This window comes from Aquarana catesbeiana, linkage group LG03 (genome assembly GCF_042186555.1).
Source record: "Aquarana catesbeiana isolate 2022-GZ linkage group LG03, ASM4218655v1, whole genome shotgun sequence".
Classification (NCBI taxonomy): domain Eukaryota; kingdom Metazoa; phylum Chordata; class Amphibia; order Anura; family Ranidae; genus Aquarana; species Aquarana catesbeiana.
Window position 1 is genome coordinate 123,901,089 of NC_133326.1, and position 25,727 is coordinate 123,926,815.

Consider the following 25,727-nt stretch of genomic DNA (forward strand, 5'->3'; position numbering starts at 1 on the left):
AAGGGTGTATAGCCATACGGTGAGCTATATATCCTTTTGATCCATGGCAGAGATTTCAGTTTCAACCCTGTAATCTCTTCCTCCAGTCCCACCCACTGTTTTTTGTTCCTATTATGGAACCAGTCCACTAGCCTAGTGACCATTACCGCCTTAAGATATACTGCTATGTCAGGGAGGGATAGGCCCCCATTTGCTTTGGTCTTATTTAGCACTTTTCTACTAATTCTGGGGGTCTTGCCTGCCCATACAAATTGTCCAATAATCCTGGAAACCTTTTTCAAAAAACCCAATACAGGAAACACGGGGATCGTTTGTAGTATGTACAGTATTTTTGGGAGTATGTCCATTTTTATGACGTTTACCCTACCCAACCATGAGAAGGTACCCCTGTTATATTGCTGTAGAGTTTTTGTTATTTTTTGCAACATCGGGACATAGTTATACTCTTCTAATTTCTTTAAATCCGTAGGGATATAAGTGCCCAGATATTTAATAGCCTTTTCCTGCCATCTAAAGGGGAAGTCCTTCTTGAGCAATTCCACCATACTTCTAGTCATATTGATATTCATTGCCTCAGATTTATTATAGTTGACTTTGAAATTACTCAAGATGCCAAAGCGATTAAATTCCCTTATGAGGTTTGGTAGTGTTATCAACGGGTTTGTGACATACATCAAGATGTCGTCTGCATAGACAGACAGCTTGTATTCTGTATCCCCCACTCTTATACCTTGTATATCTTTATTCGCCCTAATAGCATTTAATAAGTGTTCCATAATTAATATATATAGTATTGGGGACAGTGGGCAGCCTTGTCTGGTTCCATTTGCTATTATTATTTCTCCGGATAGGTTACTATTCGCCCGGATCTTGGCTGTTGGATGTTGATACAAGGTCATTATCTTGTCTATCATTACAGTTCCCAGCCCCCACTGTATAAGGGTCTCTTTGAGAAAGCTCCATCCCACCCTGTCAAAAGCTTTTTCAGCGTCTATTGCTAACAAGCAGGATGGGATGGAGCCTCTCTGTAAATATTCCATTAGAGTAAGCGTTTTCAGGGTATTGTCCCTGGCTTCTCTCCCTTTAACGAATCCCACCTGGTCCAGATGGATATAACGAGGTATTATAGGGGTAAGTCTATTGGCGATGATTTTGGAGTATATTCTGAGATCAAGGTTTGTCAGAGATATCGGCCTATAATTCCCACATAGGGTATGGTCTTTATCCATTTTTGGTACGAGGGTAATATAAGCCTGCATACTCTGAGAACCAAAAGGTACTGCCATGGAAACTGCATTAAATGTCTGTTTCATTATAGGCATAAGTTCCGTTTTGAATGTCTTATAGAACCCAGGGGTAAATCTGTCCGGTCCTGGGCTTTTCCCGGGTACTAATGAGTCAATTACTCTTTGTATTTCTTCCATAGAGAAATCACAATCAAGCTGGCTTGACTCTGAGGATGTTAAAGTCGGGATTGCAGTTTCCTTAATGTACTGTTGTATTTTTTGCTGGGCCATCTCAGGGTTGCCATACATCTTCCCATTAGGAATATTATACAGCTCTGTAAAAAATATTTGAAATTCTTTTAGAATCCCTTTTGGATCATATCTCATGTCTCCATCCGCTGACTTTATTTTGGCAATGGGTAGTGTAGTGCTTCTGTTTTTTAGGGCCCTTGCCAGTAGTTTACCTGGCTTGTTGCCCTGCTGATAAAATAGGGCTCGATTTTTATCTCTAACATACAGCGTCTTTTCATTCAATAATATTTGCAGTTCTGCCTTTAATTCTGTTACTATCAATAGTGTTTCCCTCGTTAGGCTTTGTTTATGTTGTGTTTCTGCCGTCACTATTTCTTTAAATAATTGAGTAATTCTACAGCTTTTCTGTTTTTTCAATCTAGACCCATGTTTTATAAATAAGCCTCGTAGCACACATTTCAATGCTTCCCATTGTGTAGGCCGTGATGTAATATCTCCAATATGGTCAGCAGCAAAGTCCGTTATTGCTTTTCTTATTTCTTCTACACACATCTCGTTATACAGTAAATTATCGTTAAGACGCCAGTTACCCCTACTGTTCTCCCCCGTATGTAAGCCTACTTTTAAAAACACGGGTGCGTGATCGGACCATATTGAGTTGCCTATTTCTGCCGCGAGAATGGCATTTATCCCTCTCTGATTTATTAGGAAAAAATCTATACGGTGGTATGATCCATGCACCTTAGAGTAAAATGTGAAGTTCTTCTCAGTTGGGTGCAGTAACCGCCAGATATCCACCAATTGACGTTTAGCCAATAAATCCTTAAATTTCCTCTTATCTTTACTACACTGCACTATCGTTGGTGCTGTGGTGTCAATCCCTCCATCCATAACGAAGTTGAAATCACCCCCGACTATTATTATACCTTCTGCTTTATCCAACAGCTGATTAATCAGTTGTAAGCCTACTTTGATCTGGTTTTGATTAGGTAGGTATATGTTTATCAATGTGTATTTTTGGCCATATATATTAAGCTTAAGTAGTATTGCTCTACCATCCCTATTGCGCCATTCCTCTAGCAGTTGAATTGGAATTGTTCTATGGATTGCGATAGATACCCCTCTCGATTTAGAATACCCATAGGAATCATGGAACCAAGTGGTGTAATATTTATTTCGTAGGTTAGGAATATGATCCGACCGGAAATGCGTCTCCTGAAAGAAGATGATCCCCACCTTTTGTTTGTGAAGAGAATATAGCACCTGTGATCTTTTTGATGTCGAGTTGAGACCCCTAATATTATAGGAACATATATTCATTACTAATCAAGGCTTACGGGAACTGGACCCACAAGGGGAAAGAAAAAAAAAAAAAAAAAGAAAATTCAAAAATTAACCCCCCAAGAACTATCCTACCCACCCCCACCCACCACACACACACCAATTTGTACCTAATTGACTTATAAACAGTCTATCTTACTTTAACGTAAGTTCCCTATACTAGGGGGAACGGAGCGTACCCTCGAATTACCGCCCACCAGTCGGTGGCTACACGCTGAATTTTTTGTGTATTATAAACCTTTTTAATCCCTTATATTTCCCCTTGTCTGGTTGGTTCCGATGGTTACGGGAGAGAACAAACTTTCATAGAGGATAATAAACTTCACCGATATCATATCTATGTCAGTCTATATCATGTTTAAGCATATACATACTATCTTAATGGCCTAAATAAGCCATACCTAAATAAAGGGGGGGAGAGAGAGATATAAAAAAAAAAAAAAAAAAAAAGGAGGGGAGGGGGGGGAAAAACCTCCACCTCCCCCTATACCCTATCGTCTAACGCGTAATATTTAGTACAGTGCTTATCCCTATACAAAAACAAACCATTACATCTTACTTTTGACCAATGTTGGTGCTCAAAATTATCACCAAAACCTATGCGTTTCTATATACAAATCGAGACAAACAAAAAATAAAAAAAAAAAAAAAAAAAAAAAAAAAAAAAAAGGGGGAGGGGGGATCCCCCTACTTACCCCCTCTCACATGCGTACATCATTCAGTGCAAAAACTAATATTATGCATAATGTTATCACAACAAAAATACCCTCATCATCAGTGCTACTATTAAATATTAAAACCATCATCTGTGAAAAACCTATAATCATGAATCTGACATATCCTCTTGTATTGATATACCAAAAAAAAAAAAAACCCACCCCAACCCCCCCCGTCACCCAAACCCCCAACCCTCACACATACCCGTCATCTTTAATACAGTGGTAAAGCAAATGCATAAACTAATAATAAAATATTCAATATGGAACACGAGTGGCCAGAACAAATATGGTGAAGATCTTTGTGCTCATGTATATTTGTATAAAAAAAAGAAAAAAAGGGGGGGTGGGGGGGGGGTCACCCCACACCTCCCCCCTATCATATACATACACCATTAAGTGTAAGACTAACAGTGTGCAAAGTGTATCAAAAAAAAAAAAAAAAAACGCCATCCCTACCCCCCCATCGCCCAAACAGCCTACCCTCACACATACCTATCATCTTTAATACAGTGGTGAAGAAAATGCATGAGCTAATAATAAAATATTCAATATGGACCACAAGTGGCCAAAACAAATGTGGTGAAAATCTTTGTGCTCATATATATTCATATGAAAAAAAAAAAAAAAAACCCAACCCCCCCACACCCAAACCCCCTACCCTCACACATACCCATCATCTTTGATACAGTGATTAAGCAAATGCATTGACTATAAAACAAAATCCTTCATCTCTATTCAATTCGGACAAGAGGTGGCCACAACAAATATGGAGAAAATCTTTGTACTCCTGTATATATACGGAAAAAAAAAAAATTTTTCCTTTTTTTTTTTTTTCTTTCTCTTCTGCTCCCCCCAACAAATAATATTAGGGACTCATCCTCCCCCTACCACCCTCCTCAACCAAAAAAAAAAAGAGAGAAAAAAAAGAAGAGGAGAAAAAAAAAAAAAAAAAACCCTCCCCCTGGATTTATCTATACATTTTTATATATGGGATAGGCCAGTCCGGTAATTCTATCTCTGGCAAACTGAGGGTTGACACAAACTGCGGCAGGTCCTCTAGATCTCTAAATACAGCAATATGTCCTTCTTTCTGTGCTTGTAGTTGGAATGGGAATTTCCATCTATACTGGAGATTACTCTTCTTTAGTTGTTCCACTAGGGGTTTTAACGCTCTTCTACGGTCTAAAGTAAATTTGGACAGGTCCTGAAAGAATTGTATTGGGGCCCCTTCAAATAGAATAACATTCTTTAAACGTGCAGCATGCATAATCCTGTCTTTTATATGCACATAATGCATCTTGCAAATGACATCCCGTGTCTTGTTAGGATCCAATCTTCTTATTCCTGCTGTTCTATGGGCCTGATCGATTATCAGTTCCTTTACTTCTATCCCCGGAATTAACTCTTGGAAGATCTTTTGTAGGGTATTTATTAGCTCTTTAGCCCCCACTTCCTCTTTTAATCCTCTTATTCTAATATTAGATCTCCTACTTCTATTTTCTTGCTCGTCGATGCTGTTAATTAGGTGATGAATTTGCCTTTCTTGTTTATGTATATTTGCTTTTAGTTTCATTGATTCCTGCTCGACATTCGAAAGTTTAGTGTCTAACGTGGCTGTTTTTTCTTGTGTGTTTTTAATAGACACCTTAAGCTCAAGCACCTCCTTTTTATATAAGTTCTCCAATCTAAACACATATTGGTCCATATCTTCCCTAGTTGGCAGGGATTGGATATATTTTCTCATGTCCCAATTCTCTTTTTCCACTTCTTTTGGATCACTACCCGAGCCTGTGGTATCTATTAGTGAGCTACTTCTGGGGTGCTGGGGTTGAATTTCCCCTGAAGATCTGGATCCCCCCGAGATTTCTGCTATGTCTGAGATATCCTGTGGCGTTTGTAAGGCTTGTATTGCGCGGGGAGATTGTAGCTGTAATTGTTGAAATATCTCCTTGATATCTGCCGTTTGTGTAGTTTGTGACCCAGTGGGGTTTTTACTTTTATTTTCTTCCTTATCTTTCTTATTCTTCTGGGGTTGCGGTGTTTTATTTCCCTTTTTAGGCGCCATAGCGATGTATCTTTTACTGATTTTTACACACCCCCTCCCTTTGCGTTACACCTTCCAACCACCTACACTATCAGGACTTATATGTAGTCCAAGGGTTAAAAAAACCCCCCTTTTCTGCTCTTTAATATATGTTATAAGGGAGTGATATCAGATGTTGCCACTATCTTGGATTACTTGTCCTTCTCGTATCTCTTTCTCGTCACTTCTCCTCCAGGTCAGCTTACGATTTATAGTGTAATTTAATTATATGTATTGCTTATCTTCCTTTGGCCATTAGTTTGAGCACAACTCTCACAAGCCACACAGACAAGGCCATATAATCAGCTAGCATATGATTACAGGCAGAATCCAACCAGAATTGTCAGTCTTTTAAACTATGAGGGTTACCACAAACTTCCTATATATCAGCTGTAGGTATCATGTATAGTATATCCACACAGTTACAATTCTGGCTCATTTATTCATCTTACCAGTTCCCCGTACTGATAATCTTGTCTGATACTATTCTCCTTGTCTTACTTGGCAAGATGTTGAGATCTCCTACTCCTCCTGGATCACTGCCGGCTCGAGCCCTGGAACCTTCCCGCGTTGCGCGCTCCCACTAACGAGCCGTCACTGCCGGATCTGCCGTCTGCGTGTGCAGACCCGTCAGTCACCCGTATGGCTATGCGCCTTCCCGCAGTCCGGTCTCCGGTCCCTTACTCGGCACTCCACAGGTAGGGCTTTAATCCGCGATCCTCCCTTTTTTTGTTTTAATATGATATCCGTATTTAATGGGACAGACCGCAGCTATGTGTCAGCTCCCCGCAGTCCGCCAGCTCACAGCGTCTTCGGTCTCAGCAGCATGTCAGCGTGTCTACCCGTCTGGTTTACTCAGCGGCCATCTTGGGTAGCAGCTCCTCCCCCATGAAGGAACAATATTTAAACCACTGTACTGCAATGTCAGGCTCATAAAACCATTGTTAAGGCCTGAGTTATTGGGCTTTTGTTCATGTCAGCATTTCCTATCTCTTTGTACAAGTCAATGGGAGCATGGAAGCTTAGAAGCTTAGAAGCAGGTCAACTGGTGGTCAAAAGGAGGTAAAATGCACCCAACAATAAAGTGTCTCAAACGTATGTCAAATGCAAGTAAAATGCACAAGAAAACAAAATGCACTTTTCCCTGTCATTCTGGCGCTAGGTCAGCCCCCTTCTCCTATAAAGAGCTGAGTTATCCCAGTGGAGTACACTGGATTTATGCTTGGTATATCATGCTGGATATATTAATCTGCAAGATATTTTTGGGGTTCATCCCAATACTGCTTCAGCTCTGTAAAACAGTGTTGAGATTCTCATTTCATGCTACTTAATCAATGTTTTAAAACTAGACAAAAATGCTCCCTTACTTCAACAAGCAACACGGTTAATCTATATCCATATACTGTATATATCCTTTTACTAGTACCAACCTTTTTTTCGCCACAACGATCCCAAGTAACTGGTCTTCCAGACCCTCAGGGGTGATCATGAAGTTTAACAGAGAGACTTTAATTGCCAATTCAGGCAGATAATGTGGATTTCTGAGTTTAGTTGTCATGTAGAACCTAAAATCACTTGAATATTCAATAGTTGTTTCCCCAAGTCGGATGCAGTCCATACCCCCTGAAAATGACACAATGTAACTATAAATTATAATATACATCATTCAGCAAACTTATAGATAGTAGAACAGATAGTGGACTAGACACCAAAAAAGCAGGACAATGTCATTATTACACTCACTTATCTAAATCTGGTTCAGATCTAGACATGGCAGGACACACATGAGTATAGACCACATGGAAGTGGTCAACTTTTCTTTAAAATCTGGCTTATAGCATAATGCCATGTGTCCCACAGTAAATTATACACAGTTAGAATTTCTTTAAAAAAAATTGTTTGTTCAATTTTCTAATAGTTAATGGGTTCAAATCAACCAACATTTTTGATGAAAAATGTTCTCAAACAAAAACTTCTAACAGTGAATGTGTTTTTCATTTCATTTCATCTTGTGCGGGTTCCCGCATCTCACCTGAATCTGCACAGCAATGCGGTGTTAATCGCATGTGATGTCTGTGATCGCACGAGTGTGAACCCAGTGAAAGGGTTACGGTAGGTTTTGCACTACAGCGCTAGAGTGTTTGGCTCTAGCTTGAACAAAAGGTGGCAACCCTACTGGCAGTGCCAGTGCTTGCTCTCCCACAGCTTGACCAATGTGCAATGCATTCTGTTTTTTGACAAATTCATTTAGTCAAAGTCCAAAACATGTATAAATGGATTTAGTCAACAACTAAAGAAAATGATTTTTCAGACAAAGCCTTTCATCTGAAGCAAAGTTTTACAGTGTGCACATGTCTTCTTAGCACTGGGATGCATAAAATGTATACAGACATGGACATGTATACAGACATTACAGGGGCGGGTTATATAACATGCAGGAGTGCTGCATCCATGGATTGGCATTAGTGTCCAATTAGGCAGAGTAGGCACGCGCCTATAGGTGCCCTCTATAGAGGGGCACCATGCATTCATCTTCTCTGCCTAACTGCCGTTGTTTTAACAAGATACAACAACAGCAATAACAACAATGGTGCATTTTACACAGACTATGCTTCTGCTCCATGACCGATATCTCTGTCTGACACTGAAAGGCATTTTATGTTGCAGCCTTTACACAGCACAGGGGTCCTTTCCCTACATCCGTAGTAGAGGTTAAGGACACGAGCTGGGGGTGGCCAAAATATGAATCTGGCCATGTAAATTAAATTGATCAGGGCCTGGAGGCTACTCTGCATGACAATTATTGTAATGTAATCATTTATGCATTTAATATTTTGATTACGTTTTGGCGCCACAGTCCAAACTCCAAATTATGAAACAAATGAAAGGATAATTATTTGTACAGTTTGTTTCATTTGTATTTTTAACATAAAGGATATGACATTAAGTAAAACAGTCACATCTGGGTGAGCCAAGATGGTTTTCGTATAGGAATTGCTTCGCTTCTTATTCGGAATTTCTATTATAATGCATGGCTGTCAGGGTGCCAAGTTTGGTGCCATATTTCATGATTTATATCACTTGGCTCGGGCCAAATTGAACTTTTCTATATAGTAGAATGCCTAATGAGTATAAAACAAGTGGAATTTGGGTGTGCCAAGATGGTTTTCATATAGGAAGAGCTTGGCTTCTTATACAAAATTTCCCATTGAAATGAATGGCTGTCATGTTGCCACATTTTACGATTTTTATCACTTGGCTCGGGCCAAATCAATGACATCTCTGGGGGGGGGGGGGCAGAGGGGGCCCTGACCCCCCAACATTTTGCTGTGCCCCACCATGTGCCGATACCCACCCCCCTAAAAATTTTTTTTTTTTTTTTTTTTTTACAAAAAGGCAATGTCTAAGAGGGAGAGCGCCCCCAGTCAGCTCCTGCGGGTGATTTGACACTGCATAATGCGAGCACTCACACAACCACAGCCGCCCGATCTGCTCCTTCCCCTGCATCCTTATTGGCAGGGAGAAGAGCGAGTTGCAGGAAGGACTCCACCAGGACTCTCAGTTACTGAAAAAACAGACTGATTTCTCCCGTCCTTAGGACAGGAGAACCAGCCTGTAAATTCCAAAAGATGCCAGACCAGCGCTATCAATAGCAGGGGCAGGACAGCAAGAGGAGGCTGGGGAACCCCACAGTGGCAGAACACCAGGGCCCGGTGGCAAGACAACCTTTGCAACCATGATAGTTCTCCCACTGCTTTGGACCCTTATATTTTCTTGGTATGCTGGTGACATATATCTCTTGTTTTCTGCTACCCTGGGGGGGGAGCCAATACAGTAGGAAGGGAGCTCACTGCAGAATATGTGAAAGGGCCGTGGTGGGATCGTAGTAAAGGGCCCCAGGATATATATATATATATATATATATATATATATAGAGAGAGAGAGAGAGAGAGAGAGAGAGAGAGAGAGAGATGCATTTTATAGTTGCCCCCCCTACTTTTGTCCCTGCCCCCCCATGTGCCCCCCCAAACTATGAAACTTTTTTTTTTTTTTTTTTAATTTCTGTCTTTTTTTGTTTGTTTAGCAAGAAATAAAAACCCAAGTGGTGATTAACCACTTCCCATCCTGCCAAGTGTCATATGATGTCCTGGGCTTCCCGGCCGTCTGGGGGGCGCGCGCGTTGCATCACTTGGGACCCGATGCGCGTGCCCGGCGGCCGCGATGTCCGCCGGGCACCCGCGATTGCCCGTTAACTGAGCAGGACCGTGGATCTGTGTGTGTAAACACACAGATCCACATCCTTTCAGGTGAGAGGAGACCGATCATGTGTTCCCAGTACAGAGGAACACTGATCGGTCTCCACCCCTTGTGAGTCCCCTCCCCCTACAGTTAGAATCACTCCCTAGGACACACAGTTAACCCCTTGATCGCCCCCTTGTGTTAACCCCTTCCCTGCCAGTGACATTTATACAAAATGGTGTCAAAAGTGTCCGATGTGTCCACCGCAATGTCATAGTCATGATAAAAATTGCAGATCGCCGCCATTACTATTGAAAAAAAAAATAATAAAAATGCCATAAATCTATCCCCTATTTTGTAGACACTATAACTTTTGCGCAAACCAATAAATATATGCTTATTGCGATTTTTTTACCAAAAATATGTAGAAGAATACATATTGGCCTAAACTGAGGAAATTTTTTTTTTTTTCAAATTGGGATATTTATGATAGCAAAAAGTTAAAAATATTGTCTTTTTTTTTTTTTTCAAACTTGTCGCTCTTCTTTTGTTTATAGCGCAAAAAATAAAAACCGTAGAGGTGATCAAATACCACCAAAAGAAAGCTCCATTTCTGTGAAAAATATGATAAAAATGTCATTTGAGTACAGTGTAGCATGACCGCGCAATTGTCATTCAAAGTATAACAGCGCTGAAAGCTAAAAATTGGTCTGGGCAGGAAGGGGGTTTAAGTGCCCAGTAAGAAAGTGGTGCAGATGATTGTTTAGTAAATAATCACTTTTGTGAATGAAGATCCAACCTGAATAAGAAGCTGGCCGAATAACCGCTTAAGGACCGCCCCACGTACATTCACTGCGCAAAATCACGTACCTGTACATCATTCTCGTCTTTGGCTGTCGGACGTGCGCGCGCACCGCTGGAGCCCTGCTTCCGCTGTGATTGGACACATTCTGAGCCAATCAGTGGGCCAATCCGCGAAGGCCGCCGGGAACCCGGGGATTGATCGTAGAGAGGCAGAACAGCGGTCTGCCTATGTAAACAAGGCAGACCGCTGTTCTGCCAGAAAGGAAAATGGAGATTTCATGTTTCTGCTAAGCAGAAACATGGATCTCTGCTTTCCTTTAGTCAAAGCACTCCCCCTACAGTTAGAAAGCACACAGGGAACACATTTAAAGCGGGGTTCCACCCAAATTTTGAACAATATCTGTATGTATTCTCTTCCTTGCCTAGATGCTGACATGCCGTTTAAAAAAATTTAAATTGCTGTAATTACCTTTTATTTTTCTATTCTTCTTTGCACTTCCTGGTTCTCCTCCCGCGGGAGTAGGCGTGTTTCTAGCTTCTCCCAGACTCCTGGGAGTTAGTCTCAGGCTTCCCAGGATGCCACTGAGCATGTGCGGGAATGAGCGGTGAATGCTGGGAGCACAGCATTCACCACATCCAGGAAATAAATGCTTGTGGGCTTCAAATGCCCACAATGAAGATGGAAACCGCCTGCAGTGAATAATATAAGTTATTCTTTCCAATGAAATCTGACACAGGTGGACATATTACACACAATATGTGAGTATGTAATGCTGAGAAGAAAAGTTTGTAAATGAACTAAAAAAAAAAAAAAAAAAGATAGATAGGTGGACCCCCGCTTTAACCCTTTGATCACCCCTGATGTTAACCCCTTCCCTGTCAGTGTCATTTATATAGTGCCAGTGCATTGTTTTAGCACTGATCACTGTATTGGTGTCACTGGTCCTTAAAAAGTGTAGTGTCAGATTTGTCCGCCACAATTCCGCTAAAAATCACTGATCACCGCCGTTATTAATAAAAAAGACTAAAAAAATAAAAAGTCCCTAAATCTCTCCCGCAGTTTGTAGACGTTATAACTTTTGAGCAAACCAATCGATATACAGCTCTTCTGAGCAGGGCCCTCTTAATCCTATTGTATTGTATTATATTATAACTGTATTGTCTCCCTTTTATATTGTAAAGCGCTGCGTAAACTGTTGGCGCTATATAAATCCTGAATAATAATAATAATAATAATAATATACACTTATTGGGATTTTTTTCACCAAAAACATGTAGCAGAATACATATAGACCTAAACTGATGAAGAAAATTAGATTTTTTTATTAGAAATGTTTTATAGCAGAAAATAAAAAATATTTGTTTTTATTTCAAAATTGTCTGTCTTTTTTTGTAGAAAAAATAAAAACACAGAGGTGATCAAATACCACCAAAAGAAAGCTCTATTTGTGGAAAAAAAGGACATCAATTTTATTTGAGTACAGTGTCGCACGACCGCGCAATTGTCAGTTAAATTAACGCAGTGCATATCTCAAAAAATGGCCTGGTCATGAAGGGGGGTAAAACCTTCCGGAGCTGAAGTGAATAAGGAGCCACCTTATGCAATCGAATAAGAAGCTTGGCCGAATAAGAAGCCACCTTCTGCATCATACAGTCTCCACTTTTTATTATCATCACGCTATGTGGGCAAGTTACCAGGGAAACCACCGGGAGGATGCAATGGGCGGAGCAGTCCGAGCTGACGTCGCAATGCCCCGCCCTATGGTTCCCATGGTGGAAGAAGTTCCGGCTCGGTGTGATACGTCTTAGGCAGCAGTGTCCCTCCGCCCAGACATGGAGTGCCCGCACCTTACGACCAGTGTTTGCATTGCTCCGGACTCCGCTGCCTTCCCCAGCGGCTGCCCCTCTTCGTGGTGCTGCAGCGGTGAGTGTGGTTTCCTCCTCCCCGCGCTCCGCCCGTAGGAGGGACGCAGCGCCGCCTGCCTGTGGTGCTCAGGAAAGTCCCCGGCTCCGGGCGCGGCCTAGTGGGGGAATTGTTATTGTTAAGGGCAGGGAGAGCCCGGATACAGTGAGCACTGGGGAGCCTTGTGGCTGTGTAAAGCTTGTTATATATATGCAGCTTTTGCTGTGTCTACCCTGAAAGAGAAATGGAAGCCGCTATTACAGTGCCTGCACCTAGAGGAGGCTGACAACAACAAAGCCTCCCTCCAAACACGTGCACCCAGCCCTCCCATAGACTGCATGGATAGGGCCTGCCATTGTGTGTGCGGGGGATGGGGTGCTGGGCATCCTGCACTCATCAGTTCTGTCTATGCCAGGCTGGGATCATCCTACACTGGGCATCATGTCCTTTCTATGCCAGGCTGGGATCATCCTACACTGGGCATCATGTCCTATCTATGCCAGGCTGGGATCATCCTACATTGGGCATCATGTCCTATCTATGCCAGGCTGGGATCATCCTACACTGGGCATCATGTCCTATCTATGCCAGGCTGGGATCATCCTACACTGGGCATCATGTCCTATCTATGCCAGGCTGGGATCATCCTACACTGGGCATCATGTCCTATCTATGCCAGGCTGGGATCATCCTACACTGGGCATCATGTCCTATCTATGCCAGGCTGGGATCATCCTACACTGGGCATCATGTCCTATCTATGCCAGGCTGGGATCATCCTACACTGGGCATCATGTCCTATCTATGCCAGGCTAGGATCATCCTACACTGGGCATCATGTCCTATCTATGCCAGGCTAGGATCATCCTACACTGGGCATTATGTCCTGTCTGTGCCATACTGGGATCATCTTACACTAAGCATCATGCCCTGTCCACGCCATTCTGGGATCATCTTACAATGGTGATAATGTCCTGGCCATGCCACGCTGGCATCATCTTACACTTGGCATCATGTCCTATCTATGCCATGCTGGAATCATCTTACACTTGGCATCATGTCCTGTCTATCCCATACTGCGATCATCCTACATTGGTCATCCGCCCTGTCCTGTCTATGCCATGCTGGTATCATCCTACATTGGTCATCATCTGCCCTGTCCATGCCATGCTGGTATCATCCTACATTGGTCATCATCTGCCCTGTCTATGCCATGCTGGTATCATCCTACATTGGTCATCTGCCCTGTCCTGTCCATGCCATGCTGGTATCATCCTACATTGGTCATCAGCCCTGTCTATGCTTTCTCTGACCCACACTGGTCATCATGTCCTGGCTATGTCATGTTACTGACTCGCTTCTAAATTTTAATCCAAAGCCATTCTAAAAAAATTTGCCAGCAAAGGCGTCACATCATGAGAGATGCGTCAAATTTTTTTTAATTTTAATTTTTTTTTTCATTTCTTTGTAGCCTGTACAGTGAATTTGTCAAGCTTGCGGTCTGTATGAGATCATATCAGACAAATCTATGTAATAAAATATATTGCATTTATTTTAAGTTCCTTTTATTTAATAGCAGGAGAGGCAGTGTCAGCATGCCTTTGTGTCCTCCTTCTTGTATCACACAGGCTGCATCGTTTTTTCTGCTGCTCTGAGTTCTTGTTCCTGTTCTAGAGAAGCGAGGAAATCCCTAGGTGTGGGTCTGGACAGAGGATGGCGGTGGGGAGGTGACGACATGGGAACGTGCCTCTTTTATTGTTACAAGTCCTTCTCTGCAATGCTTGTGGTTCCTGAATCCTGATTTGTCTGGGCGAGGCTGCTTGTAGTGGTCGCTTTTTCTTCCACATTCCTGTCTGGTACCCTTTCCTCTGTGATCTGGAATTGCCATGGCAGCAGTTTATTATTACGATTATCATATAGGATTTATATAACGCCAACTGTTTACACAGTGCTTTACATTATAAAGGGAGACAGTACAACAACTTTACAATTCAATATGCAAGGGTTAGGAGGGTCCCGGTCCCGAGAGCTTACAATCTAATAGTTTAGGTTGAATATGTTTGTATTTTATTTATCACAGGTATGTATATAGTGTTGATAATTTTACAAAGCGCTTTACATACTGTACATTGACATAAGTCCCTGCCCTCAAGGAGCTTACAATCTAAGGTCCCTCTCACATTCATACATACATTTACTAGGCCCAATGTACACAGGAGCCAATTAAAGCAGAACTAAACCCACCAATTTCTCTCTTTTTTTTTTTTTTTTTTTTTTTTTATTCTGTTTATTGTGTTTCTTTTCTTCTTCTTTTTTTTTTTACCCACCAATTTCTAACGATTTCGCAAAACAGTCAAATTTAAGGCATGCGCCAAATAACTGTTACATTTGCTTTTGCTGTCAACCGAACTGTCAGATCATCAAATATCTGTTGTCCTAACTGATTGCGTGTGCAGCACCATGGCAACTGCAGATCAAGCAGAGGCTAAAGCTGAGTATACATGTTGGGGGGGAACAACTCAACCAGTGGGCTGAAAACAAAACAAAAAAAAAACTGAGATTCTTCCTGCACCCACACAAGCTATGTGGATGCAGAGATCTCCCCCCAATGTGCTATTGTATTCTGACAGCAGGGATCAAATTTTAGCCATTTCGATCCATGGGAGGCCATGCCGACACCACTGGGATCTGAAAATCAAAGGAGCTGGACAGAAAATGGTCAGCTGGACAGTGACTGCAGCCAATCAGCTGCAATCACTGTTTGGTTATTCTGACTTCATGGGCACAGGCTGTCAGGATACAATAGTCGTCAGGGGATAGTCATGGATTGAGGAACCTGATCGATTTTCTTTTATTTTAGCCTGTGGATATGGCTAGCTTTAGAGGTGATTTCATATCGCTCTGAAGAGATCTTTACCTGAATACAGTTTTGTCTCTGGGGCACAGAAAGCAAAACAAAAAATAAAACTGATACGGTATCAGAAATGTGAAAAAAAAAAAAACTTTAATATAACTGAGTTGTGAGGTTAGACTTTATAAGGCGGCTGTTTTCAAATGGTGTTGTTTCATCATTGCTGGGAGGATATCCTGCAAGTAAAAAGCATCATCAATGTTGGGAGGATATCCTGTGAGTAAATGGCATATTGACGATTTGTAGCCATTACAGAAAGCAGCCTTCTATGTCCATTACATAAACAGAATAGCAGCCCTCTATCAGTAATAGATCTATATCACATGACCGTTGGACAGGGTAGAAGCTTATTTATTACATCCTTTGTGTATAAGTGTGGCTGTTGCCTATAGCAACCTGTCACATTCATTGTTTTATTTGAAAGATGAAACCTGTTTGCTGTGAATGACAGCTCCACTTTTTGTATAGGAGCCCAACAAGCCCTAGATGACTAGGATCAGCACAGTGCCTTGGGACATGCCACAAACAGCCTGATGCTAGCAGACAAGAGATACAATTTTTTTTTTTTTTTTGCATTCTCCTATGTGTTCGATGCACTCCCCGGCCACTTTATTATGCACGCTTGCTCCATTGCTTGGTAACGCACACATTGCTAAACAGCCAATCACATGACCACAACACAATGCATTTAGGCATCTAGATGTGGTGAAGACAACTTGCTGAAGTTTAAAGTGAGCATCAGAATGGGAAAGAAAAAGGATTTAAGTGACTTTGAATGTGGCATGGTTGTTGGAGCCAGATGGGCTGGTCTGAATAAAAAAAAAACAAAAAACAAAAACTGCGATCTACTGGGATTTTCACACACAACCATCTCTAGGGTTTACAGAGAATGGTCCAAAAAAGAGAAAATATCCAGTGAGTGGCAGTTGTGTGGACAAAAATGTCTTGTTGATGTCAGAGGCGAATGGACAGACTGGTTCGAGATGATAGCAAGGCAACAGTAACTCAAATAACCACTCATTACAACCAAGGTATGCAGAATACCACCTCTGAACGCACAACACATCGAACCTTGAAGCAGATGGGCTACAGCAGCGGAAGACCGCACCAGGTGCCACTACTGTCAGCTAAGAACAGGAAACGGAGGCTACAATTCTCACAAGCTCACCAAACTTGGACAATAGAAGATTGGAAAAACGTTGCCTGGTCTGATGAGTCTCGATTTCAGCTGTGACATTCAGATGGTAGGGTCAGAATTTGGCATAAACATGAAAGCATGGATCCATCCTGCCTTGTATCAATGGTTCAGGTTGGTGGTGTAATTGTGTGGGGGATATTTTCTTGGCACACTTTGGGCCCCTTAGTACCAATTGATCATCATTTAAACACCACGGCCTACCTGAGTATTGTTGCTGACCATGTCCATCCCTTTATGACCACAGTGTACCCATCTTCTGATGACTCCTTCCAGCAGGATAATGCACCATGTCACAAAGCTCAAATCATCTCACCACTGGTTTCTTGAACATGACAATGAGGTCACTGTACTCCAATGGCCTCCAGAGTCACCAGATCTCAATTCAATAGAGTACCTTTGAGATGTGGTGGAATGGGAGATTCTTGTCATGGATGTGCAGCCGACAAATCTGCAGCAACTGCGTGATGCTATCATGTCAATATGGACCAAAATCTCTGAGGAATGTTTCCAACACCTTATTGAATCTATGCCACAAATAATTAAGGCAGTTCTAAAGGCAAAAGGGGGTCCAACCCGGTACTAGCAAGGTGTACCTAATAAAGTGGCCAGTGAGTGTATGTTCCACAAGTCAGTTGAAGATGGTAAGTGATTGTCTAGTACTTTGGGGTTCAGTGACAAAAAAAAGTCAATAGAGGAGCCACAGCGTAAAAAGTTCAATTTCATACTTTCACAATTTAATATCCATAATTTTTTTTCTTGTCTATTGAGGGACACAGGAACTCCTGATACAGTTGGGTTATACTTATGCCTATGGGAGGTTTGTCAGACACTGGCAAATAGAAAAATTGTAAGCCACCCCCAGTATAATCCTTCCTTTGCCCAGCATGCCTCAGTGTTTTGTTCTTAAAGTGGAGCTCCGCCTAATTTTTTATTTTTATTTTTTTTAAAGTCAGCAGCTACAAATACTGCAGCTGCTGACTTTTAAAATATGGACACTTACCTGTCCAGGGTGCCTGCGATGTCGGCACCAGAAGCTGACCCTTCCCTCGGCTCTCAGGTGGAGGCGCCGCCATCTTCGGTAAGGGAATCAGGAAGTGAAGCCTTGTGGCTTCACTTCCTGGTTCCCTACTGCGCATGGGAGACCCCACTGGTCCCTGCTGTCTTCTGGGACCTGTGTGTCTCCCAGAAGTGAGCGGGGGGGGGGGGGGGGCAGAGAAGGCGCTGGAAGTGGCGTAGATACCCGTGGGTGGCTCGGCTATCTATGCCCAGAAGTGGGTGCAAAATACCTGTATTAAGTATTTGCTCCCCCCACTCCCCCCTGAAAGGTGCCAAATGTGACACCGGATGGGGGGAGGATTCCAAAAAGCAGAAGTTCAATTTTTGTGTAAAACTTCGCTTTAACCAGCTTTCACCTGGCCTATAGACAAATGACGGATGGGCAGGACACGCGCCGTTCCAGGTCCTCCCGGACCACACCCCACAGGCCGTGCTGCAGCATGTTCTGTCACCCACTGTGCCCACCAGACACAGTGGATGACTGATCGGTGTACTGGCTGCTGCTGGTACCATGTGATCGCTGTGATCAATCACCGCAGATCACATGACAATTGTACACAATGGATGGCTTTCAAGCATGCCATCCATGTGTACTTTGATCACATGGTACAGACAGGGCGAATCATAGCCTATCTGTACCATGTGATTATCTGTGGCCAATCACAGCTAACCACAATAGTAAACGCTGAATGAGTCAATTTCATTCAGTAAAAATGATTGCTTAGAATTATATATAATATATGCTTAGTGAAATTCACTGGTATAAGCAATCCATAATGTGTGTTTTAAAAAAAAAAAATTTAAAATCTTGATCACTTCCCCAGAGCAGTACAATGTTACTATGGTAACACTGTATTGCTCTGGTTACAGTGTGTTAAAAAAATTGTAATAAGTAATTACATTGTTTATTTTTTTTTTTAACATACTGTCACTAGTCGGTGTCTCTGATCACCACCACACTGTATGATGATACTGAACGGCACTGGTGATGTAAAAATAAAATTGTAAAAAAAAACCTCCTTTTTTTTTTTTCTCTTCATTTTCCAAAAACATTACAACTTTAAAAATGCTCGCCATGACGCCTACTGAATACCTTGGACTTTCTACTTTCCAAAAAGGGATAATTTGGGGGGTATTTGTACTGTCCTGACATTTTTGGGCCTCCAAGAAATGAGATTAGCCGTCAGTATATCAGGATTGATCAATTTTCAAATCTATACACACACCATAGTTTTGTAGACTCTATAACATTCACACAGACTATATATAAAGCCCCCCAGTGCCACCAATCAGTGCCCATTAGAGATGCCAGTCACTGCTGCCTTTCATTGTCCATCAGTGCAGCCTTATCAGCGCCCATCAGTGAAGGAGAAAAATGACTTCCTTTTTTTTTTTTTCTTTTTCTTTTGTGTAATAAAATAAAAAAAACCCAGCAGTGCTTAAATACCACCAAAAGAAAGCTCTATTTGTGTGAAGAAAATCATAAATTAATTTGAGTACAGTGTTGCATGACCACGCAATTTTCATTCAAAGTGTGACCGCTGAAAGCTGAAAATTGGCCGGGGTAGGAAGGGGGTTAAAGTGCCTGGTATTGAAATGATTAATGTGGGTGTGACATGGCCAAGTTGGAGATTGTGACATCTCCACCTCATCCAATTATAGAACAAATTAATGTGTTTGTGCTAACAGTGGGCGACCTTCTGTGTTCGCAATGCAACGGCGCACCTGGAAGCCCGAGGTGACCACTACAATGATTTCCAGCTTCCACAGGAATCCCACAGGTTTGTCACATAAATAGTTACATTGGTCCAAGCTGGAACAAAGTTACTATGCAAACATTGCCATATCTAGAATTAAAAAAAACACTCCCCTCTGGATGATCTATGTACATTATAAGGATTTTAACAAACTGTTGCAGAATCCTACCTTTTTGTTATTTTGAAGAAATGGCTGTTTCTTTTCTAATTATATTGATGTTTTCAGACCAAAATATATAGAACAAAATATATCACATACCACAAACAATCAAATCAAGAATATTATAAGAAATGTACATAACATAAAAATATGTTACACATAATCATATACAGACACCCTAAAAAACAAAACAAAAAAACCCACTACACTCTTATCCAATAAATGGCGTAAGCTAATTAGGCTAGATTGGGGGAATGGTCTACCAATGTAGAAGCTTATATATTATAAGGAAGGAATAAAAAAAATACACTGGGTTACTTAGATTGTCTGACCCCTTGCAAGAATAGCTCTATCCAATCTTCCTCACCCCAACATAATTGTGGTCTATGGTTTATTACTCCCCATCTTCAACTCTCATAAGGGTCTAGGACACATCACACATACCGAGACCAAATGTAAACAAGAATAAAATAAATAAAGGGAATATAACGCAGCCAGGATTAGGCTCATGGACAGACATCGCCTCACTCATCTCAACTCTAGGCTGGGTTTGAGTCTTACGGTCGACCCATATATATATTTTGCATTTTTGAGGATTCCCTAAGCAATTTCCAGAGGCGCCATATTTCACAACATTGTTCATATGAGTCCAGTTCACGTGACAGGAGTGTTTCCATCATCTCAATAGGGTCCATCTCTATAACCCACTCTATCAGAGGTGGAGCCTGTACCGATCTCCAATGGCGTGGTATAACTGCTTTTGCTGCCTTCAGGCTATGCCTAAGGAGGCCTTTTTTAATGCTTTTATATGAGGCAGGTAAAATAGCAGACTAAATTGTGGTGTATTGGGGACAGTCACCCCAGTTGCATGGGTATGGAGCTGTAAAATCGCCCCCAGAAGTTATGGATAGATGGACATTCCCACCAGATATGCAATAGCAAACCCTTAGCGGAATGACAATGCCAACATAAATCTTAGACATTTGGATATATCCGCTGGAGCAACGTCAGACATCTATACCACCAAGAAAGAAGCTTAAAATTCGTCTCCTGTGCCTTAGTTGCTAATGACATAGAGCGATTGAGGGTAAACGCTTTCTCCCATTCTTCTTGTTTTAATTTGAACCTTCAAATCTAAATTCCACTTATCTGTAAATTCTGGGAGGTGCAGATGGATTTTCAAAGTAAGAATCCTATATACCGCAGAGAGAATATGATCTGGTATAGTGTCCTGTAAAAGAAGAGATTCAAAGTTATCCAATTCTCTATTAAATACATCACTTGAAGAAAATATTGATAAAAAATATAATTGCAGAAAATTCCAGCCAATGTGAAATTGATTGTTGTATAGGAATCAAACTTGACAACAGTGGGAGAGTTCCCTGGTAAAGAATTTGAGAGATTCAAGGATTTGTCTCCTTGCTCCATGACAGGAAACGACTCCCATACAACTGCCGGAGGAAACCGAGGGTTGCCGAATAAGGAAATCATTGGTCCTCTTTTGGGAGAAAGTCCCAATTGTGTTTGCATTTTATCCCAAACACGCACTAAATGTGCTGCAAGGAAGGATAAGGAGGAGAGTGGGCCACGGGCAGAAGCTTCTAGCCAGGGAAGCTCCTGAAGATCAAAAGGGGCAATCAAATGTTCTATATGAACCAGTTCATTAGCCTAGTTAGGACCTCTGCAACGTGGTAATGATATAGGTCTGGTGCCCCTACACCACCCTTTGTTTTTGGGAGAAATACAGTTCTCTTTTGCACTCTAGGTTTATTACCTCCCCAAATTAACTTTGTAAAAGCAGATTGTAAAATAACAAAAAAAGAACGTCGGATAGTTTGAAAGAGATAAAGGAAGCGCAGCACTATGTCCATTCTTAAGATGTTGATCCTCCAAAACCATGAGTGTTGAGCTTGATCATACTTCTCGAGATCTTGTATTGTACGCTGCATAAGAGGGTCATAATTTTCCCTATACAGCCTAGTGAGATCTGCGGGAATTCTAATACCCAGATATTTGAGCGTTTCAGAGCAAATTTTAAGTAGGAAATTATTCCCCAGAAACTGGACTTGATGTGGTAAAAGAGACACATCAATAATTTCTGATTTGGATATATTTACTTTAAAATTACTCATAGCCCCAAAACGCTGAAATTCATACAGAATAGAAGGCATGGACATGTGTCGATTGGTGACATAAAGAAGCAAATCATCAGCAAATGCTGCCAACTTTACCTCCTGTCCATCTATTGGTATACTTATGATAGAATTTAGTCTTAAGACTAAGATGTTCCATTACCAAGACGAACAGGATGGGAGACAGCGGGCATCCCTGACGAGTACCATTTTGAATCGAAAAACTTGGAGATCAAGATTGATCCCTAATTTGGCACTTGGTTTGGTATAAAGTTCCATAATTTTTCAGAACATACCTGGCCCCATTTCTATTTGCGCCAGGGTTTGTTCTAAAAAGTGCCAACCCACTCGATCAAAAGCCTTCTCTGCATCAACCGAAAGAAGGCAAGCTGGTATTTTTATTGCTTGGACATGGTCATTAAGCAATAAGCAATAATTCCTGCAGTGAAAATGGAGATTCCTAAAAAATTCCCTCTATCCTCATCTAATTTTGGAAGGGCAGTTTCATGTACATACCCCTGTAGTCGAGAACTAAAAGAGTCTAGATCGGAAGAAGGTTGAGGTGCAAGATTGTACAAAGCTGTAAAATAATCGCAAAAAGCCTGTAGGAGGGAATGTGGATATGGAGTGATTTCCCCTGATGGCAACTTGATTCTTGGTATAAAGGTCTGGGAGGAACGGGGGTGTAATGACCGAGCAAATGGTCTCCCAGGCTTATTTTCATACCAATACCTTCCTAGAGCATATCTACGTTGACCATTTATTATGTGAAACCTCTAAAGTCTGCAATAATGATGACCTTGACGGAGATATATCGGCCAATAGCTCTGTGGTCGGAGAGCTTTTATGTGAGGTCTCCAACAAGCAAAGCTTAGACAGAAGACCTTTTGTATAGTTGCAGATCTTTCTTTTTTAAGGCGAGCTCCAAGTTGTATGAACAATCCTTGTAACACTGCCTTCAAGGCTTCCTATTGTATGGGAAGGGGTAGTCTCCTCATGCACTTGGTCGACGATCAAATTTTGAATTACTACCACAATTGCCTGATGACGCAGTGAGTCTGACGTAAGAGTTTCATTTAAACGCCAGGACCAGTCGGAACGCGTAGTCTGTGGTGGGTTTATTGTCAGAAAAAGAGATGAATGATCAGACCAAATAAAAGACCCAATATCCATGATGGGATTCCATTCCAGAATGTGATCCCACGAAAAAATAGTCTAACATGCTATAAGATTGGACCGATAAATAATAAGTATAATTGTGATTTTTAGGATTTAAAGTATGCCAAAGATCAAGCAATCAATGTTCAAACAACTGTTTTCTAAGAGCCCTCAAACGGTTGTAAGAAATATTTTGAAATATTTGAAATTTAAAAAAACGATACCGGCCATCGTGATCAGCCACATGCTCAATGGGCAAGATTTTCAGGCGCTTATGAATAGCAATGGAGACTCCCCCTAGTCTTGGAAGAGGACAAGGTGCTATGGAACCATCTGAAATAATATCTGCGGGAGCACGTTGGGATATGATTTTCTCTAAAATGGGTTTCTTGAAAAAGTATAATATCTACCCTAGTTTCGAGGAGGGCATATCAAATCTGGCCTATTTTTGATTGATTGTTAATGCCATAAACATTTATATGAACACAGTTTCAATGAAGATGGTGAAGACAAGTCATTTGCCATTTCCTGGCTGCAAGAAAGAGGGAAAGGAAAGGGGGAAAAAAAAATAGAAAAAGGGAACTATCCAAAAACAAACGTAAAATTTCCTCCCAGCCTTACCAGAGGGCTGGTGTACCTACGGGGGGGGGGGGGGGAGTGGGCCACACACACCCCCCATTATGAGACCCTAGGGAGATGTCAGCCTTTGCCACAATCACCCATATCTCTAAGAGTAAGCCAAACAACTCAATACCCCACAGAGCAGGGATGTGCAGTTAGCGGACCTCCAGCAGAACTACAAATCCCATGAGGCATAGCAAGACTCTGACAGCCAAAAGCATGACACCCAGAACCAGAGGCATGATGGGACTTGTAGTTTTGCAACAGCTGGAGGTCCGCTAATTGCAGATCCCTGCCATAGAGCATATATTCTCATACATAAGACACAGGGATCTCCCAGAACTAGTGTAATAGACTAAGAGGGGAAAAAAACAAAACAAACCGTTTCCTGATTTACACAACATATAGCCTCTGACCAATTCAACTACTATGAACTATAATGGCAAAGTAGCAGGTTGGTCCAAAGACCATAAACACATCCCTTACACATAATTCCCACTACGGACACTAGCTCTTAGCACATATATAAAAATAAAAAAGCTAGATCTGCTCTCACCCGGACACAGGCACAACCTCAACCTCAACCCATTCTATAGTGACATATTCAGTATGGGCTAAAATAACCACCACCCCCCATTCAAGGAATCCAAAGCAGTCTAAATCAAAGGCTGTTTCATAGCCAGATGCAGGCTACGCCTTCATTATTTCTTCATGATTGGGCATGTAAAAGGTTCTGCAATACACTCCAAATTTCTTTGTGTTCATGTGCTGAGTGAATCTAATGGGAATGATTTTATAATTCTCAATCAGTTGCACTTGCAGGGTTTTAATGAGGAAAGCAACAGGGTTTGCATCCCTTTAGACGTGGTTCTCAACAAAAAATGGCATTTCTGTTGCAGGGGATGTCCAAAATCTGACTTGTATCTTAGTGCAGACTTCTGGCAAAATCGGTGAGCCAATCACACAAGCAGGAAACGACATATCTTGGAGATGCTCTGTACACATTCTGTGTACAGAATGCCTCTAGGCTGCCATATTGCATGTTATTTTACAGAAAATGACAGCACTGCATATTGAAAAGGAAAGGTCATCTTTAATAACATTCAATTACAATATGACTTGCGTAGCAAGTATTATTATTTTTTATTTCCATATTTTTTTTTTCCCCATGAAAGTGGAGTTGCCCTTTAAGCAACAGTTTAAAGGAAAAAATGTTCATTTTGAGCAGACTTTAATTAAATAGCAATACAAATTCAGATCAGGCTATTACTTTGCTAGTAGAACAACTTGTGCTCCCAGCACAGAAACTGGGGTCCCCAGGTCCCATAGTAACGATCAGGACCCGAACTCCCGATTCAAGGTCACCTGATCGCTGTGAAAGCCTCTGATCGGCTACCACAGTGATCAGTCACTGGGAAGCCCGCCCCTGTGTTTTTCTCTCTCTGTGAATGGAGAGAAAAGCTACACTGTATCTATCATTCTCCTTGCAGAGAGAAAAAAAAGTTTGTGGTAAACTTATTTACTGTCTGGGTCCGCTGGCCACCGGGATGCTTAGCTTCCCAGTATATTGTTGTGTTCTATATAGTTGCACAGGTTTAAGTCTTTGAGTCTATGTTCTGGGTCTCTCACATGCCTTGCACATGGATGACCATTTTTAATATTGGTAATGTTATACGTGCCCATACATACTGTGTCCTGCTAGGCCTATTGGCTTGCGGATCTAATTGTGTGACCCTCTTGGTCATTGTCATTTGATTATGCTGCATTTTTCCTTTTTTTGTATCTGACTGTAAACTGCAATTTTTTGGAAAATAAGGAATTGCAAAATAAAAAATTAATAATTAAAAAATGCCTAGATCAAGCTTAGATCCAGGTCAGTGTCAGGCTTTGTGTTTGAGTCAAGTAAGGGTCAAAGGTCATAGGATATTTTAGACAAGATTAAACATTTTTTTAATTTATTTATTTATTTTAAATTAGTATCAGTGTCAGTTTGTTTTTAGGTAGGATAAAAATAAAACAAAATGCACACTATTGTTTCTGGACTGTACTATGGATACAGACAACAAATTGCATTCACGTATGTGGTATCGCTGCGATCATGGGGAGCAGGAGAATTTATTTTTGTTTTTTCTTTGGTGGTAAGTTATGGTAGTAACAATAAATATAC

General features: G+C 41.4%; 1 protein-coding gene across 1 annotated transcript in view; it reads left to right on the forward strand.

Annotated features, from left to right (window-relative positions):
• The first annotated feature begins 12,400 nt into the window (after positions 1-12,400).
• USP3 (ubiquitin specific peptidase 3) overlaps positions 12,401-25,727 on the forward strand; it is a 63,895-nt gene continuing 50,568 nt past the window's right edge. The window contains exon 1 of the mRNA XM_073619147.1: positions 12,401-12,588. Coding sequence (XP_073475248.1) covers positions 12,498-12,588 — 91 coding nt within the window. The 5' untranslated portion in view covers positions 12,401-12,497. The remainder of the gene's footprint in view (positions 12,589-25,727) is intronic.